At 43.0% G+C, this 20,700-nt stretch overlaps 1 protein-coding gene across 4 annotated transcripts in view; it reads right to left on the bottom strand.

The window, feature by feature from the left end:
* The window catches only part of SLC1A2 (solute carrier family 1 member 2), a 161,355-nt gene that overhangs the window by 34,370 nt on the left and 106,285 nt on the right, over positions 1 to 20,700 (bottom strand). For all 4 annotated transcript variants that reach the window (XM_053560074.1, XM_053560078.1, XM_053560076.1 and 1 more), the window contains 3 exons: positions 18,232 to 18,400; positions 13,124 to 13,250; positions 3,696 to 3,929 (listed from right to left, as the gene is read on the bottom strand). In XM_053560074.1, the coding sequence (XP_053416049.1) occupies positions 3,696 to 3,929; positions 13,124 to 13,250; positions 18,232 to 18,400 (530 nt within the window). The remainder of the gene's footprint in view (positions 1 to 3,695; positions 3,930 to 13,123; positions 13,251 to 18,231; positions 18,401 to 20,700) is intronic.

The raw sequence follows: 20,700 nt of genomic DNA, 5'->3' as shown, positions 1-20,700 counted from the left end.
GACACCTCTGATAGGTGGTCATCAGCCAACTCTATGGTCACTCCAACAATACGGAGCAGAAAAGCAGGTGTGTCACAGCTAATTAAAGACACAGTATGAAGCAACCTCCCCACACAGTCTTCCCAGGTGTGGGATGTAGATTCATGGCCACACAACCCAGCCTCAAAGGCCAGAATTCCTGACATATTCATATGTCTTTTAAAATTGGAGATTTGTAAGAATAATATTTCTGAAGACCAGGATATATTTTCATGTGGATAGAAGTGCATTGGAGGGTGGGTGGATTTGCTGCAAAGCTGAATGGTGTAGAAAGCAATGCAGAACACCATAACTGCAATGGGAGTGCTCTGTGAGCCAGCTTTTGTTGTTGTTGTTCTACTCAGACCTTAGCCGGATGATTTAGAATGTAGAGGTGTTTTCTCTCTTGCACTCACAGTCCTAGTCAGAGTTAGTTACTAGGAGGGACACAGATTCCTTGCTTTCTTAGAGAGTGGGAGAAGACCATCACTTTAGGGAAACTAAATGAAATGCAAATTCCAAGGCCTCCTTGGCACCAAGGAACAGAAGCTCTAAAATTAGGGACCATGAAATCTGCATCTTATCAAACTACTGGCCCACAAGCTTCTCAAATGACTTTAGCAAAGCCAGATTCATGTTACCAGAATAATCTTTGTGATTTTGAGTCAGGGATCTGTTTCATACCACCTACTTGATCTTAGATAGGGAGAAGAAATGAAGGATGGGGGTCATCTCATTACTAAAACCTTATTAAACGCAGAGAGAAGTTAGGGTCTGGCCTCATTTGCATTCAGGTACAGGGAATGTCATCATTTGCATGCCACCCCAGCTGTCTTAATGAGAAGTTAATGTCCCTTCCTTCCTCTCACCCTGCCCTTTCCTGGGTCCCTTTTGAAGGGCTGCCAGGACACTAGGACTGGTCTGAGATAACTGCTTAGCCATACATCAGGCAGCCAGGGTTCTTGATTGCATAAACTTAAGGACATTTCTGGAATTGCTGGAACACATTAATTTTTAATTTTTTGTTTTTTGAGACAGAGTTTCACCCTGATGCCCTGGGTAGAGTGTGGTGCATTATAACTCACAGCAACCTCAAACTCTTAGGCTCAAGCAATCCTCTGGCCTCAGCCTCCCAAGTAGCTGGGACGACAGGCATCTACCACAATCCCTGGCTAGTTTTCTATTTTTAGTAGAGACGTGGTCTCAGTCTTGCTCAGGCTGGTCTTGAACTCTTGAGCTCAAGCAATCCACATGCCTCAGCCTCCCAGTACTGGGAGCCACCGTGTCTAGCCTTAACACATTAATTTTTATTATTGCATTTATTTTTCCAAAATACCATTGGGAAAAGTGATTGGTGAGGTATGAAAATATCTTTTATTTCCCTACTGGACAGGATTTGTTTGTCTTAAAAATCCACATATACTCAATCCATACAAACTAGGACTTGAGAATTTTAATTTTAAGCTTTCCTGCATTGACAGGCTGACATTCTGACATTGCTTTTTGGCTCCTGCTTCCATGGCCATATGACAGTCTTCAAATGTTGCTAATAATAACTGTTAGATACTTGAGATTCTTCTGGTTTTTTTTCCAGAAGAGTTTTAACAGCATGCCCTGAAGTCAGAGGGATGGAGATAAGTCTGTCCCAGGACACCCTTCCCTCATCTGCCCTCCTTGACTGTAGCTTCTAAAACCACTGGGAAAAGCTGGGCAGCCACCCTTGAGACTCTCAAGCCCAGCTAGTGGGAATATCAAATAATGAATTTTTTATTATTAGTTTTATTATTGATGGTGATATGTTTCAAAACCATCAACATGCACATCATTTGACTTAGGAATTCCACAACCTTGAATAGACGTGTTTATAAGGATGTCTGTCACAGCCCTGTTTAATTGTTAGGCTTAATATGTGTGTCACTATGGGTGCAGCGGGTGGGGTTTGTATTGCAGCACATGTGTATTATGATGCACTTTAAAAAATAAAGCCCAGAAGCTGAAGTTTTCAGTGAACTATGATGGTGCCACTGCACTCTAGCCTGAGCAACAGAGCCAGACCTTATCTTTAAAACAAACAAGAAAGAGAAAATAAAAAAGAATGCCCTGAACTAGGCACAATGGCAGGTGTCTACAATCCCAGATACTCAGGAGTCTGAGATGGGAGAATGGGCTTGAGTCCAGGAGTTTGGGACCAGACTGGGCAATACAGTGAGACCCTGTCTCAAATAAAAAACATAGTATTAAAGTCCATAGTAATAAAAAATACTATAATTTTTATGGTATATTGACCATTTAAAAACAGGAGTTTATAAAACAATGTACATAAGAACTAGAAAGACAAATTCCCATTAATTCTAAGATTAATTAGAAAGTTACGACCAATTACCACTGGGTCATGAAATAACTTACTGGAGAAACTCATTTTCCTCTTCAAAATTTAGCTGCCTGGCCCTTCACACAATGAGAAAATATGATGCTTGTAACCAGAAAACAAAATTAAATAACATTGTTTTTATTTTGGAAAAAAAAATTTTACTTTGTCTCCAAATGAAAGGAATCTTTATAGATAGAGATACTTTGCCATACATTTATAGGGCCAAGAAGAGAAAAAAGAAGTTTGAAGTAATTCTCTTTATCTTGGAAACTGGATACAGAATTGAATCCCCAAAATTGTATGTATATTCCAGTCTTTTCTGAAACTCCATTTTCTACCAGCACCAAATTCTCATTGATTTCCAAGATGGAAACATAATTTGGCTTCCCACAGTAGTGGTCTGTTAGATCACTTATGAAAACCCTGACTGCTTGACCTTGAAGTAGCCTTGAAGCAGCAGGCCCTCGAGTCACAGAGTGACCAACGCACTAGCAGAGAATGTGATCACAGGCTCTGCAACAAGGTCTTGACCAAAAGCCATGGATTTCAGAGTCTGCTTAGTCTCCCTGCCACCTGTTTCATGATCTCAGCCACCGCCTTGCCAGACTATGACTACTGCAAGCTTAAAGAATAAAATTCTCTCTAGCCTTTAAAATACTAAATTATAAAGCATTTCTTATAAATTTCTTTTTGTTTCTTTTTTGTTTTTGCTAAATTCAGCCCAAGATGATATTCAAAAAGTTTTTTTCCCCTGGGCTCTTCTTGGTCACCTTGACACTGGGGAGGAACTGATTCTCTATCAATGTCGAATCTAGGGCAGAATAGTCCATTAGACGTTCATGCCAAGGTCAAAGACTTGGCTGGCTTCTGTTTGTTTGAAAAAGCTCAACCATAATACCATTTGTCTTGTAAAATCTGGTTCTCCTACTTTTGAAAATTTATTTGCCAAAACCTCAATAGAGTGATAATCAGGGATAGGATTTTCCAAATCGCAGGTGAGATAATTGAACAATATCCTCTTATGCCCCTAGGGAAAACGCTAAAAACAAAACTCACGTTATAGGTGAAAATTAGGCATAAGTTAATAGCATCTGGAAAATTTAATATGACATCCTATTTCCAATACACTCGCATATCAGCTCAGAAGCTCCTAGAAGGAGAAAAGCATTTACCTTTTCAAAAAGGTTTTAGTAAAATGTGAAAAGTGTTCTCATTTAACTTGTGGTGGGAGGGTTTGGAGAAACAGGAAGTGGCAAAGAGGCTACAGCAGTGAGCAGAGAGAAAGGCGATTTCTTGTATTCTCTACCTGGAAGCGGTGCCCAGGGCAGTGATCCAAGCTTGGAAAATGCCAGCAAAAAAGGAGAAGGGGTTTTTCCTGGTCACTACAAAGTAAATCAGGGGGAGAAAGATGCCCCCATGGATGATGAGGCCCACAATCACTGTTACCATGTACATCCCCAGTTGCCTAGCAACCACTTCCAAGTCCTTGATTGCAATGATCTTCCCACAAATTAGGCAGGCGATACCCAGGGGAGAATACCTGAAAAACACAAAAGGAAAAAGGAAAATAAAACCAACATTGAAGAGATCATTATCATATTCAGAACTTAAATCTGAGGCTTTATGTGTACTGCACCCTGAGGAAAACCCTTGACTTTTCTGTATAAAAAGAATTTTGCTGAAAAGGGCCATAAGATTCAAAAGACGCTATTTTGACTTGGGGGCTAACTGCCCTAACTACTGAAGTCTTTTTATGGATTGGGTGGTGACTGCTCTGATGAAAAGTCCAAACGCAAACTTGGTTGTCAAGGTGAGTTTTAGGAATAAAAAAGACATGCTTTACCATATTTTAGCTTTACCATCTTCTGCCATGTTAAAAGCTGAGGGACACAGGACATATGTTATTTCTCTGGGAATCTTGTTAGATGTCTCTGTTTCTCGGACCCAGGCTAGAAATTTGGGAATAACTTTGAGCTTTACAGAAAAGTATAAATGGGTGTGTGTATTTGGGGGGATGTGTATAAATTTGCATTTTTTTGCCTTAAAAGATAGAGACTATATTAAAATGAGAGGGAAAGAGAGAGAAGGGGAGGGGAGAGAGAAAGAGAGAGATGCCAAAATAAGAAAACCATCTGAGCCAAAAAATACATTTAGAGAAATGAGGTTTTATGACTTATGAGTCTGAAAGTCATGTTTCCATATTCCTCTAACAATAATGCTGGCCATTTTTCATTGTGTTTCAAACACTGGTGAGAGCCGCACACTCACTGCCTCACTTAATTCTGACCACAACCCTAAAGTCCAGGTATCATTATTCCTATTTGGCAGATAAAGAAACTGAGGTTCAGAAAAGTTAAATAATCAGCCCAAGACCACACAACCAGGAAGTAAGAGAAGAACAATCTCAGGTCTATGAAACTCCTCGTTTGGGGGATTTTCTTTTGCTAACATAAACCACTTCCCTTTAGTGATATGTCATAGCTCTCTATAGATAGGAATTTCTATCTTGTATTTCATAAAGAGCTTGGAAATGATTTCTGTCCTCATTCTTGGGGAAAGCTAACCATTTTCTCCCTCTCATCTCGCTCTATTCTTCACGTTTGGCAACGTCCTTTTGTTATCATCCAAGGTGGTGTTGCTGGGGCATGAATGTGTTCAGCCTGTGACAGTTCCTGATGGAAAGGAAAATATTTGTGGGAAGGTTGATACCTTACTAAAAATGCTGAACATATTTGAGAAAAAGAGTATGGGGAAGGTAGGCTCCCAGGAGGAGTCAGGCAATCAGGAAAATGAGAGGGACACCTACATAGACTTGAGTCTTTTGTGATTGTTTCCAAACCAAGTCTTTTCCCAGGTTAAAAAAAAAAAAAAAACCATGTGACGAGTAGATGAGAGATGTCTATACAACTACGTGAGCTTGTCCTGTCCCCTACCAGCTATATGACCTTGGTTAGGGTTTTTTTCTCATTTTGCAGACATGAACGTCAAGGGTCTGAAAGGCTGACTCCAACCTCACAGGGTTGCTGCAAGGATTAAATTTTTGAACACGCACAGTGTCCACTGCTAGAAACCACTGTCCCTTCCCTGCCTGTCCAATTATTTGTTCTCTGACTCCTGAGAAAGGATCCCTTGTAGGTTTTCTAACATATACCCCACTGTCCCATTGCCACCCACGCTTAATGAGTCACGTCTGAGTTAGCGAGGTTTTCTAGAACATCTCACGGGCTACCCAATTGCAGATGTTTTCCTAAGAAAAACGTTCTTTCAAAAGAAAACTTATCCGGAAAGAACTGACTTGTAACTGACACTAGATAGTGAAACCATCAGCCTAGCCACTCTCTTTCCAGATGAGCATCTCATCTGAAGCTTCTCCTTGTCCTCTCCCTAGGGTGCAGGCTGGCCATGTTTGAGGATAGCTTCCCTCGACATCAGAAAATTTAAGAGAAGCCTGTTGTCACAAGCATTAAACGGACAGCCTTCCTGCCATTTTACATTCTGGTGTGCACATAGTCACAACATCTCTTGAAACAGCGGGGTAGTCTCAGGGGCCAGAGCTTTATTCACTGAGATTATAAATATCTGAGCAGAATGCACTTTCCTGTAAAGCCAAAGGCATTTATCTTCATAAACCAAGAGATTAATTCTTTCTCCAAGGTGTCTAGAGAAATTAAAAAGGTCTAGAAAAATACAGATACAAGCAGTTTTGTGTGCCATTCAATTTTCCTACTTTTCTGGGAAAAACAATTTTTGGAATGGAGAGAAAATGTTTTCAAGACTCTTTACCAAGGAGTCCACCTAGAGAATGCATTTGAGCCAGGGCCAAAGCAACTAGAGACAGGTAACAGTTTACCCCTGGAGAACTCAGCCAGCTGGGAAAAGCCTGTTTTCACTGTAAACCGAGAATGTGGATCAAAGGCCAGAAAGTGAAGGATGTTGGTTGATAAATATGACAAGCAGGAGCCCTTTGTTAACCCAAACACCTTCAGAACTAGCATGAGCATTAATTAGGACAAGAGAAGAGCTTTCTTATGCCTGTTTTTAAAATGAGTAACTTGAGCTTTCACTCAGAACCTGAGGCTTCTGAGTTCCTGGGTTTCCGTATCAATGAATTGTCTCATTGAAAATGACATTCTGGCTGGGCATGGTGGCTCATGCTTGTAATCCTATCACTTTGAAAAGCCGAGGTGGGAGGATTCCCTTGAGCTCAGGAGTTCAAGACTAGCCTGAGCAAAGCAAGACCTCAGCCCTACCAAAAATAGAAATATTAGCTGGGCTTCATGACAGGTGCCTATAGTCCCAGCTACTCAGGAGGTTGAGGCAAGAGGATCACTTGAACCCAGGAATTTGAGGTTGCTATGATCTAGACTGATGCTCCAGCACAGTAGCCTGGGCAACACAGTAAGACTGTTTCAACAACAACAAAAATAACATTCTGTGGAAAATAAAGGGCAAATGCCCGGCACTCAAAATCACCACTCAAAGCTCCTGAGATAAAGCAAATAAAGCCACAAACCAAAGTGCGTAAAGAAGCAGAGGGTTCAGCTGAGAGTTCTGAAGCCAGACAATGCCTAGTAATTGTTGGTTTGGTTTCCATACTAGAAGGATGTGTCTATAGAATGGGGAAGAGGGAGTGGCTTCCGTGCCGCTCTTAGACTGGTCCCAGTCTCAGCTCTGCGCTTGTTTTCCAGGCCATTCATTCATCTAGAACTGGCCTGTTGAGTCTATCTTACTGCCGTGTTCCTTTTAGCCTCTACCCACTTTGTACCTCTGCCCTTGCCAGCCTAAGGGTCCCACCAAGACCTCTCCCCCAGGACTGCTCTTGACTCCACAAACACAAACTCAGCCATAGCACACGAGATTCCCACAACTTAATTCGTGTCTGCAAGTTCTTGGCCACCTGCATCAAAATCCCCTGTCTGTCAAATTCCTTGGGCTCACCCCATACCTAGGGAGTGAGAATTTCCCAAGCTGACCTGGGGAATTTACATTTTAAACAAGCACTCTTGAGTAAATCTGAGGTGTTTGAAAACCAATATGTTAAGGAACAAAATCTAATCTGCAACTGAGAAGATGCAGAGGTTACTTGGTTGGCTTTTGGAAACCATTTTCTTTAGCTCCAATTTATTCAAGACCCTGGAGATCTAAACTTGCTGAAGAAATTAACTGGGGATTTTCAGGCCCAGAACAAATGGTGGGACAGATGTTAGAATTGTGGTCAGCTGAGAGACTTCCCCAATCCTGGAGGGAAGCCACCCTGGTTCTGTCCCCCACACGTCCAATAACAATGTCAATGTGCCACTTTGGGACATATTCCCAAAGAAGGCAGAATTGGAAGAGCCTGTCAACAGAGTTAAAGACACATCCCAGGCGTTGCCTAAAGGTGCTATCTGTACTTGGGCTCAGGCAGCAACATGAATCTCCATTTTTCTCAATCCACTTAGGGATAGGTGTTCTAACCACCCAAAGAGTGACCTTTGTTGAAAGTTACCGTAAGTGGATTAGAACTTTTCGTCAGAACAGAGTGAAACTCAGTGTGTACTCCCTCCAGACATATTACACCTCCAGAGACTTCCTTTTGTAAGTAAATTAACTCCAACCCATCATGGTGGCCTGCAGGACCCTCTCACCAACCAATACCCTCCAGCCTCCCCAAACCTCTACTATCATCCCGGAAAGACTTTCCCTTCATCATTTTCTCTGCCAGGAACATTCTCCTCTCAGTTTTTCACCAAGCTGCCTGGCTCTTGCTCTGCAGGTCATCATCAAAGTCAACTTTCCAGACAGCTCTGTGTGGTCACCAACCCAGCACCGCCCGTCTCTACCCCCAGCCCTGGGGCTTACTACTATCTGAATTCTTTTTGCTCCCTTTTGTTTTCCTCTCTCCTCTCCCTAGAATACAAGCTCCACCAGGCCACAAACCTTTCCCTGTCTTATTCCACCACTGTATCCCCAGTGGCTAAAATCATGACCATCACACAATAGAATATGTATTGAAGGAAAGAATGGATGGGTTGACAAAAGAGCCTTTGCTTGACTAAACTTTAGTGAGGCTCTGGAACCTTCTCTTGGGCCCATCTGGACACTTTCTTATAAAATCCATTTTTAGGAAAGAACCTTGCTAATCAGTTTAGCAAGAATCCCCACCCTCAAAATCTGGTCTCCATTCAGATCCCCACATTGGGTTCCTCATCCTCCACCATCCCCCTGGCCTATTTGCAGCAAAAAGGCTGTTAGGTCAGTTTACACAGAAACTCTCTTACCCCTGATGTTTCCTCTTTGTAATTTTCCATTCAATGACACCCCAAGATCCCACTCTATGGCTATATATTTCCACTTGCTCATGCTATATTCAGAGCTGAGCCCAATTTCTCTCACCCTCTGCAAAATTTCATTCCTGTTTGTGGACTTTATTCTTATTGCAGTGGTTCTGAATAAAGTCTGCTTTATCATGCTTTAACAAACATCACGGGATTTTTTCTTTTATGATGTGGATGGATGGTGCTTTACTGGAATGGAGAATTAGAAGGGCAGGCAGAGAGTTTACTTCTCACCTTATGTTTTTAATGATGTGAGATTATGAAAAGTTTTGGTTTCTGTTTAAGTTTTTCAGATTTTGAAAAAAAAAGTTTTAAAGAACTTTATTAGAAAATGAGGATATGAAAATCACTCCAGAATTAAGAGTTTTTCAAGCTTCTTAAGGAATTCGTGAACACAGAGATACAAAGGCTAGGGCTTGAAATGACAATAGTAATGATAATAACAAATAGTTATAATACTAATTCAAGTAAAATGCTCAGACAGTTCCCAGCACATAGGAAAGGCATGGTGACTATTAATCACAATCTTACTGAATTCTCACAGCAACTCTATGACATGGATTCGACAATTATCCCATTTTATAGAGAGGATACCGGAGGCTTAGAGAGTATCTAACCTGCCTGCAGCCATACGCCTTGTAATAGAAGAAGCCTGGATTTGATCGAGTCTAAAGTCAGAGAGAAACTGACTCAGATACCACTACTCCTCCGTACAGCTGCCCACACTGAGCAAGGCAACCTCTGTGCTTAGTTTTCTCATCTGGAAAATGAGTAACGAGAGCACCTACTTTGTTAGGTACTATCATGAAGAAGAAATGAGTTAAAGCAAGTAAAGTCATTGGAATAATAGTAAGCGTAGAGCAGGAATTTGGTAAATTTCTTACACATCCTTGGTAATGAATGGGTTACTATATGGATAGTAATTGAAATAGTGCTGAGCATATGGTAAGCATGTAATATCTAAGTTATAATTTAGCAATTATAATTATTAGAATCTTCTAAGTGTTATATTTTGCTATTATTACTATTCTCACTACTACATAGAAAAAATGCAAAGGAATTTTGATGATTTCAGCTTGGGGGGTGGGATCAGTAAAAAAGTGCTTGACTGTTTTACCCAGACCCTGCATACACACACTCTTAGCAAATGCTGATGCTAAGGTGTTGGCTGAAAAATGAAAGCCACGCATGGAATTAGCATCCCATGTCATCCAGCATCTTCCTGACCCTGTGCCTGGATGGGGAACCAGCAGGTGCGGGAATGACTCATTCCACGGGTCTTATTCCTGCCTCACAGTGGCTCTTCAGCTCTTGGACATGATGCTAAATCTTCAGGAGTTTTATTTTTCCATGAACAGGAAACTGTTTAATCTGCACCACCATCCATTGCCTGGGGAGAAAGGAGGCTGCTGTAATTTATCCCAACGTATTATCTGATTTTCTAGAAGCTTCCATTTCCTGTAAGGGTTCGGTAGAAATGACTCTAGGAAGGAAGCTGCATATATGGCCCGCGTCCCTGGCATTGCATTACAGAAACGTGGGCTGCACACTTGGAGTGAGGATGCACACCTGCTAGATGTTCTAAGATACAGGGAAGATCCTAACATTTAAGCAAGAGACCTATTCTGCTTTATGTATTATCATTTATTAAATCCGATGGATCCGAAGGTCTTAAAAATATATTTTTTACACCACCATGTTACCTTAAATCTTCATACAAAAGAAACATCCAGAAATCTAACATTGCCTAGGAAGCTGAAGAATTGGTATAATAATAAAAGAGAACATATTATTTTACTAGCATCCTTTCTGTGTTTTAAAAGCATCATAAAACAATAATCTGAATGACCCAGGTGTCTTAAATCTGGTTCCTGAAATCCTGAAGCTTTCAGCTACCCTACTCATTCCAGTAAGAACTGGCTACAGGCACATCACTGTGGTTGATTCTGTGGAGATAAAAAAGAAGTCAAGGACAGATTTTTGCCCTTATGAGGTGGGGTGAAAGGCAGGACAAAGACGAAGATGAAAAGCAGCTGGGATTTCAAAGGAAAACACCCAGACAAAAGTGGCGACACATCAGAGGAGGAGCAGGGAGAAGGTGGGTAGGCCTGGAACATGCAGAGATGGGAAATACATAACCCAGAGTTCCTGGGGAAACAGAACACCGATGTGACCTGGGCTGACACTGGTTTCATTTCTTTCTAAGCAGACATGCAGGACCATCCTAGGAGTCTGAAACAAACATAGAAAAAGCTTCCTGTCTGATAATAAAGGACACCAGAAGGTTCCAAGCACTGAAGCTTCCTTAATGGGGAAGAATGTGGAGACTTAGGATCCCTGGGCTACATAGATTATAGAACCACTGACTGTAAACACATAGGAAATAAAGTGGAGACAAAATTGCTTAGATGACTCAAATAACAACAAAAAAATACCTTGCTTCTGCAATCAGGGATTTTAATACCAATATGAAGTCCAGTTTTTCATTTTCCTGGCTATAATCTTAGGCCAGTTAATTCACCTTCAATGAGCCTCAGTTGAATTTTAAAATGGGAATAATAACACCATCTTTGCAAGGTTGTTGGAATTACATTTGATAGGTATTAAGCACCTATCATGGCTCTTCACGGGTAAAAGGAAATCAATAAATGACAGCTTTTATGATAATAATGATCATGATGTTAAAAGTATCAAGAGGGGCAGGGAACCTCCAGCCTTGGAGCCACACACATGGCTTTCTTGATCTTTGAGTGTGGCCTTTTGACTGAATACAAATTTTACAGAACAAATCCTTTTAATAAACCAAGTCTTGGTTTTCTCTATAAACCCCCATAAGACCAGATTTCCAAAATCACTTACAGTTTATATATCCTTGGAATTTCATTTTCGTGTGCAAAATGACCTAACGACCTGTTTTCTCTTCTACATGAGTAACTCATGTCTAAGACATTGCTTTTGGACACCAGAATCTTGGAACAGCAGTTCCCCTCCACTGCCTGGGTCACACCATGTCCCTGGTATCTGCTTTTCATCTTGTGACTCTAATACCTTCAGTCCTGCTGATTGGTTTTCAAACATTGTCTCTTTCTTTTCTTCCAGTGCAAGGATCAGCAAACTTTTTTTATATAAAGATCCAGACAGTAAATATAGGTTTTGGGGCTATATAGACTCGGTGGCAACTGTTAAACTTTGCCATTGTAGGGCGGCGCCTGTGGCTCAGTGAGTAGGGCGCCGGCCCAATATGCCGAGGGTGGTGGGTTCAAACCCAGCCCCAGCCAAACTACAACAACAAAAAAATAGCCGGTCGTTGTGGCCGGTGCCTGTAGTCCCAGCTGCTCGGGAGGCTGAGGCAAGAGAATCACATAAGCCCAAGAGCTGGAGGTTGCTGTGAGCCGTGTGACACCACGGCACTCTACCAAAGGCAGTAAAGTGAGACTCTGTCTCTACAAAATAAAATTAAATTAAATTAAATTAAAAAACTTTGCCATTGTAATATGAAATCAGCCACAAGCAGTATGTAAACAAATGGGCATGACTCTGTTTCAATAAAACTTTATTTATTGGCTCTGAATGTGAATTTCATGTAACTTTTATGTATCATGGAATATTATTCTTCTTTTGAATTTGGGTTTTTAGTCATTGTAATGGACTGAATATTTGTGCCCCCACCCCCACCTCCACTGCAAATGCATATGTTTCAAATGTACTGGTGTTAACAGGTGGGCCATCTGGGTGGTGATTAGAATTAGTGCTTTTAATAAAAGAGGCTTGATGGAGCCTTTTTGCCCCCCATGTGAGGACACACAAGTAGGAGCCATCTACAAAGAATGGGCCCTCACCAGACACCAAATCTAGTAGCACCTTGATCTTTGACTTGTCTGCCTCTAGAATGGTAAACAATACATTTCTATTATTTATAAATTACCCAATCTAAGACATTTTGGTATAGCCCTTCTAAAAGAGACCCCAGAAGGCTTTCTAGCTCTCTTTCTAACTGGAGGTCAGCCACCTGCAACCCAGAAGAGGCCCTCACGAGAACATGACCATACTAGCACCCTGATCTTGGGCTTCTGCTTCCAGAACTATAAGAAATACATCTGTGTTGTTTATAAGCCACCCAGTCAATGGTTCTTTGTTACAGCAGCCTGAACTAAGACAGACATACAAAAACAAAAAACCCGTTCTTAATGGCTCTACAGTGAGATGGCAAATTTGGCCAAGGGCTATAACTTGCTAACCCTGTTTCTAAGGGTAGCACCAAGAAAGAGATTTTCATCCCTTTCTCAAAGCCTTTCTGGAGTGCTGTTTGATTAGTCCCTGCCCACTCTTTCTTGCTTGAAAAGCTCCGGTAACCTCTAGGGACCCCAACACCTTCTCATATCCCCCCCAAAGAGGAAGTAAGAACAAGCCCACTTACCACATGATCATGATCACTAACTTCATTACGATCTCATTCAAAATGTTGAAGAATTCCACCATCAGCTTGGCCTGCTCACCCATCTTCCCCATGGCAATGCCAAAAGCAATGAAAAACCCTATCAGACCTGTTGGGTGAATCACAGTACACAGAAGGAAATCATGAAGTATGTGTTCTTTTTTTCCCTCATTCTTTACGATTCCTGAATATAGAGGCTTGTTTTAATGCCCACAAACTAGGCATTAAAAGAAAAAGGTGTTTTATTTCACATTGAAAGTAACTTTTCCCTTGACAATTCCGGCTTTCCTTAACATTTTCCACATGAGTGAGTTAAACGTTAAGTAGTGTCAATTCCTTGAAGAAAATTAATTCATTTTCATTTCTAAACTAATTTCTCTTCTTTCTCCCCTCACTTACGAAATCATATGAAACCATGTGTAAGTAGATTCCATCATTACACAGATTAACAAGGCTTAGAAAGGCTTGTTGGGACTTGGGCATTACCATGGGAACTTTTGAGCTAATATTGGAATAGCAGAGACCAATTAGTCCATACGGTCTTTGTTGGGGTTATATCTACATTGTTTGGTGTTATCCCAAATTAATGCATAGCCTCTGTGTTTCACTCCAGGAAAATCCTAAACGTGAATCTTTTTTTTTTTTTTTTTTGGATTGCTACATACCTAACATGAGAGGGAGGAGGAATGTGGAGAAATCAAACAGAAAACAGTCAGAAATCTAAAAGAAGTAGGGTAATTGCAGTTTACCCAGTTTGTTTGAATTTAACCCATTATTTGTGAATTTGACATAATTCGTTTCTGGTCAAAATGGTAAGAATGCTCTCTTTTAAATTTTATTTACATTTTTTTCAGGATCATAAAGACAACATGGATTTCACTGTCAGTCTTTGCAAGATCCTAGCCCCTCGGGCCCTCTTTTTCCTTCACTTGACATCCTTAATTTTTATCTAGGTTCAGCCCTGCTCCAGTGCCCCAGACTCCTCATCAATCCTTCCAACCACAGGCAAGAAGCATCTGAAGAGCTCGGTTCCCACCTCCTTAACAATAGCATCAGACTGTACTGGATCTTGGAGTAGCTCCAGTACCCAACATTGGGCCTTATTTCTGTGTAGCTTTGTCTCATCCCCAATGCCCAGGGTCTGCCCTATACTTTAGTTTGTCCAAGGCCAAGCCTGGCTTTTCTCTCCCCACTGTGCCAGTTAGCCCTATCCACCCTCCACTCTCAGTGTCCCACCCCAGCCCACCGAGAGACTAGCTGTCTATAACAAGTGCCCATCACTATAGCTGCCTGAACCCTGACCAGCTATTGCCAGTCTTGGGGCCCCAATTCTAACTACTTGTATGGACCATAAAGCAACGTAGTGATACCTGTGGCTATAGGACTTTGCTTGCCCACCTGCCATTTTCTTTGAAGTATGGGCCACTTCTCTTCCCTCCCCCTCCCATCTTTTCTCCACCTTGCCCTATCCCACTTTGGCAGACCTAACGTCCAGTTCCTTCCAATTGTATCCCATTTCCTATTATGTCTAGATATACCTGGATTCTTGACCTATATCAGGTAAATGATAGCATTATGATTTGATTCTCTTAGAAAGGAATTCTTTCTCTATGAACCTTTAACTTTTTATCTATTTACCTACCCCACTAACGTCTCTACATGAAGCATATATCACCCCAGATTATTTAACTACCCTTTGCTGAATTTTTTCCACCTTTAGCAAAAAGAATCTAGCACTTGCACTCAGGACTGTTAATATTTGGTATTTAATATCTTCCCTTGTAGCTCTCAGCCAGAAAGCTTGATGAGTGACTTCTTAAGTGAGTTTTTGGCACAGGAAAGAGAAAAGTTTAGTGAGGATTAGAGCCAGGACAGAGTGGTCCGGTTCTGTAGTAATATATGAAATCAATTTTCACTATGAGTCCTTTTTTTAAGCCCATGGAGAAGAGTTTGCAAGGTGGCTGGTGAAAAAGAATCAAGCTGAATATTCTGGCTGAGAATAGCTGAGGTTACTTGGTTACTTCCATTTAGAAATTTTGAGGGAAATGTACAAGCTGTCAAGGTCACAAAGAACTAGAATGAAAGTGCTCCCCTAGGGGTCAGCAGAAACTGGTCATATCTGTGAGTACAGGAGATAGACATTTAAAGGAGCAATTGGAGTTGATTTCAGCAGTTGGGATTAGGGTAGAATCCAGAATTGGTTTTAGAGGGTTTTTCTTAGGAGAGAAGCCAGTCCCTAAGGTAGTGGAAGGCCAGAGCCAGGGTTGTGTCTTCACTTTTTTGCAGTGTTTAATCCTGGGGACTTTCCAAAGCCCAAAACAGGAAGACAGAAACACAAAGCCGAAAAAAAAAGCCACCCTCTCTGCCCTTGGAAGATCATGGAAAGAACCTTATTTCGCCATGATTTGTAAATTGGAAGTTTCTCAACAATCTAACTTCCCTCAGCTTTCCAGAGCCTTGATCTGCAGTTGGATGGAAACCCACATTCATCTGGTTATTTCCCTCTGTAAACACTGCCTAATTGAAATCTCTCATTGGAACGGGGGTGTTCCATTTGAATAAAGCCCCCTTAGACTTCGTTGCTGGGGTCGAGAGAGTAGTGAGTTGTGTTGAAACTCCCCAGGACAGCCCAAGGTCATGTGACTTCCCAGAATCCACCAAGACTCTGGAACCAACCAGGAAGGTCTTTGAATTATTCACTCCAGAGCCTTGGCCCCCTTACTCATGGCTACAACCTCCTCCAGAGGCTGAAGAAAACAAAGTTGTAGAGTCTTCAGTTATGACCAACCTAATGAACCAGGGGGGAATTGGGAAGGTCCTGATTGGGTCACAGATACCTGGGTAGTCAGGGAGAAGAGCTGCTCTGCAGTGGATGCCGAGGACTTTCCCAAAACCTTCTGCCTCTCACCTCCCACTCATTGATTACTAGTAATGTTTATTGATTTTCCATTGCCTGGCAACCTAGTTAGCTTATCTCTTTCCTCACTTTCACTTATGCAGCCTGCTTCCTGTCAAGCCAAATAACAAAGATCGAGCCCCTTTAGGACATTTATACTCTACTCTTAATAGATTTGGCATGTACCCTTGCATTATGCAGAGTACACAGTTATGATTTCTTTGAGGTATGGGCCACTTCTTTCCCTCCCCCTCCATCCAAAAATAAATAAATTTAAAACATGAAAAAAAAAAAAAAAAGAAAGAAAGATCCCCTTCTGCTAACTGGGTGGTCCTGTTCCCTCTACCTCTTTCTGTCCACTATTCTGGGTGGGTAAAGAGTAGGGGATACTAAATGGAGAACCAACAGGACACTCAATTGCTTTTGGAATTGCAGATCAACAATGAATTTTTTTTTTAATATTAGTATGTCCTGTGAAATATTTGGGACACAGACTAAAAAATTATTTTTTATTTACCAAAAATTCAAATTTAACTGGATAGCTTGTATTTTATCTGGCCACCCAGCTAAGAAGACAGGGCATTTGGTATTTTGGATGACAGAAGATGGAGAAGCCACTGAGCTAATCCATTTCTAAACAGCTGTCACCTGAGCTCTTAGAACTCTCATCTGGAGAGTCAGACATCATTCTTCCAGAGTCCCCATTCCTCCTAGGTCTTGTCTAAATGTCCTGTTTCTTGCCTTGGGGATGCTGTTCTGATGGTGGATGGGAGAGAAATAGACCCATGGTGGGGGGAAACTGAGCAATCTGGAGCCACTCACATGATGGAAATCTCTGTCCCAGGGTGGGGGTGTTTTTCTATGCAGCCCCTCAGCTCTTTTGTAATGACTACAGCTCTATGACTGAGCACATGGCACATGCTCTATGCATGATCTTGTTTAATCCTCACAGTGACCTATGAAACAGATGTCAATCCATGTCCATTTTACAAGTGAGGCTCAGAGGAGTGGATCAACTGGACTAAGGTCATAGAATCAGTAAGTGGTCCATATAGGATTCTAACTCAGGTCTGCCCAACTGCAGACCAAAGAACCTCTGGAATGGCACCTACCTCTGAGGTGATACCTACCGCTGGGGAGGCACCTACCTCTGGGGTGGCACTTACTTCTGGGGTGGCACTTACCTCTGGGATGGCACCTACCTCTGGGGTAGCATCTACCTCTGAGATGGCACCTACCTCTGGGGTGACACCTACCTCTGGGGAGGCACCTACCTCTGGGGTGGCACTTACCTCTGGGGTGACACCTACCTCTGGGGTGACACCTACCTCTGGGGAGGCACCTACCTCTGGGGTGGCACTTACCTCTGGGATGACACCTACCTCTGAGATGGCACCTACCTGTGGGGTAGCATCTACCTCTGGGATGGCACCTACCTCTGGGGAGGCACCTACCTCTGGGGTGGCACTTACCTCTGGGGTGACACCTACCTCTGGGGTGACACCGACCTCTGGGGTGGCACTTACCTCTGGGGTGACACCTACCTCTGGGGTGACACCTACCTCTGGGATGGCACCTACCTCTGGGATGACACCTACCTCTGGGATGGCACCTACTTCTGGGGTGACACCTACCTCTGGGATGGCACCTACCTGTCGATGGCATGTTAAGAAGGCAGTGGGCTCAAGGAAAGGGCTTCTTGGGATCCCAGAAAGTTAAACAAAATCATCTCTAAAGTCCCTCTGGCACCTGCCCTAAAACTTTACCCTCCTGGTGGCACTGAATTTGTTTTCAGACTGTGAAGGCTGGGGTGGTCTAGCCCCCACGCCCAGCATAGCACAGGTGTACAAGGGCAGTCAAAAAATACTTAAGAAACAAAAGAAATGATGTGTCACTTAACAACCTGGAGAGTCAGAGAAAGGGACTTGCCAACGTTGTGGCAGAGTCGGGACCGTGCCCAGCGACAGTCAGTCCCCTGAGTTCCCATTTCCTGGTGATCTTTGTCCCCTTCCTCTCCCTTAATCGCTCAGCGCTCATGCTCAGGGACCGTCCAGCTGCTCCCCAGAGAGAATTCCTGCTCCCCCTGGAGGACAGAGGAGGTACTGTGTCTGGGAAGGCGTGCGGGAGAGGTTGGGCATTGTCAGGGAGCCTGAAACTTCCCTGGGGATGAACCCTAGGCGGCCTCCTAGCCTACCTAGGACATTCATGCCGTCCTTAAACTCCAGGCCCTTCTTGATAACCATCGTCGTCTCCTCGGGAGCCTCAGTCATGGTCTCATTCAACAGAGAGACAACTGTGCTGGTCGCATTGGCCTCCTCGTCTGACGAAGGTGCCACCGAGACTCTCTTCGTCACTGTTTGAATCTAATGCAGTGAGGAGAAAAAAAGCATAAGGTTGAGCTATGATCTGAAAGGTAAAATAAATAAATAAATGAAAAGTTTGTCCACTCGATATATGTTAAGGTTCCCAATATGTTAACAATAATTAAGAAATGCCAAAACAGGGTTATGAAAATTTGAAAATTTTTAATAGGTTTATGTTTAATAAAGTGATGTTTTATTACACACATGCAGTGAGGTACAATAATGCTAAGCACAGATAATTATGTTTAAAAATTACTTTGTAAGTGTATTATAAGAAGCGTGGTCCAATAATAAGACGAAAGCTTAAAATTGGGGGATAGACATCTTTTTCTTTCATTCTCATAATTGTAGTTCAAGGATATATCAAATGTCTAATCCGGATGCTCTTCGCAATTGTGAAACCGAGTTCAATGGCCCTCCAAGCCCTTTGTGATGAGTCCCGGGTTTGGGCAGGAGTAGGCAGAAGAGAGCCTCAGCAGGGGTCAGACCAGCCCCTCGTGATCTAGCTGCTTTCCTCTGCCTGATTCCTATTAGGCAGAGTCATCACAAGCTGCATTAAAGAGTTTGGGTCCTTCTTGAGCCAGGCTCTGCTGGGAATCTCCATCCGGGCACCAAATGTGCCAGCTGCCACCAGACGTTCATGGCAAGAGCATTTGCTCATATTTCAGCTCCAAATGAAAGGTAGGAGGACACCCTCTCCTTCTGGGCCATGATGCCAAGCCTTGCTCGATGTTCCCCAGGCATCTCTGTGCAGATGGCTCCTGAGGAACCTCTCATGCTATTCCTCGACATTCGTGGGAATGGTCCTATTTTTAAAGGTGCCAGGCACCCTACATGCAGAGTGCTATAAAAATCCACATTTGAGCTCCAAAAAATACCACCTCCAGAGGCACTAAAATAAAACTCAATGCAGAATCCTAGAATGTCAGTACTGGCCCATTGTGGGTAACAGATGGCTGGGCCCTGAATAGATACGGAAGAGGATGCATGGGGAAGTCACGTGACTTGTTGGATGTCATAGAGTTATTGGAAGAACTGGGACTTCAACTCAGATGACCTGACCTCTATTGCGTTATTTCCTCTGTCTGTGCTGTATGTTAAACTACACGGACCCGGCCTCACCACTCTGGGCTCACTAGTAAGCAATGCTGAACTGACCAGCTGTCTGCAGTGGGGCAGGAGGGAGGCCAGCGTTCCCTGAGGGGAGGTAGGTGCTCTCTGCTCTGGCCTGGCCATGTATTCTTGCGCCCAGGGAGGACAGGCAGCTCCCTGGCCCCTTCACCCGGGCAACACTGGTGTAAAGAGAGAATGTAGGAGTGATCAGAAGGAAACTTTCTATAAACAACAGAGTCACATTCCCAGGAAAGAAAAGGAGATCCAAGCCCTATCCTGAGAAAGCTAAGGAAGCCACAGCTTGAGTTAAAAGGAGGTCATAGGACTAAAAAAATGGTGGCGGAAGGATCACGTTGGAGGCCAGGTACTTTAGGTATTACATATATTATCTCTTATGTCAACAACAGTAGCCCCTTAAGGCTCACAGGGCTGAGTGACTAACCCAGGGAAGCTTGCTAGTTAGTTGCTGAGGCAGGGACAGTAAGGGAGGGGGCTGGCCAAGGACACACACACACCCTACACCCTGCTTGGAACTTGGCTCTGTGGGGAGCTGGCCCTCTTGTGTGTGGAGTGAGGGTCTGATCAGGGACAGTGAGGGAGGGAGAACCTAGTGACTCCTACGGAGAACCTAGTGACTGCTTCATAAAGGTGACATGTTTGAGTCCAAAATCCAGCCTCCAAATAGCACAGGCCAGTGACCTAAGTTGAAGCTGAGACTTGAACGCTGCAACTTGGGCCTAGTTCTCTCCCCGAGTTCTGGATTCACAGAACGTATTTGGGTTGGGCAGTTCCATGTTATGCTGCTATCACAGAATACCTAAGACTGGGTAATTTATAATAAACAGAAATTTATGTTTCCACAGTTCCAGAGGCTGGGAAGTCCAAGGTGACGGTGCCAGTGTCTAGTGAGGGCATTCTTGCTGCAGCATCGCATGGCAGCAGGCTGAAGGGCAAAGAGAGAGCAAGAGGGGCCAAACTAGCTCTGTGATAGCAGCACAAACCCCACCCACAATAGCTCATGGCCTAATCATCCTGTAAAGGTCCCACTTCTTAATACTGTTACAATGACAACTACATTTCAGCATGAGTTTTGGAGAGGACTGACATTCAAACCATACTAGGTGCCAACTCCAGTCAACCCAAGCACAAGCCACCATCATCTCTCACCTTAAAATCTGCAAAGCCTC

This window comes from Nycticebus coucang, chromosome 14, assembly GCF_027406575.1.
Source record: "Nycticebus coucang isolate mNycCou1 chromosome 14, mNycCou1.pri, whole genome shotgun sequence".
Lineage (NCBI taxonomy): Eukaryota > Metazoa > Chordata > Mammalia > Primates > Lorisidae > Nycticebus > Nycticebus coucang.
This window is presented reverse-complemented; position numbering and strand designations above follow the sequence as displayed.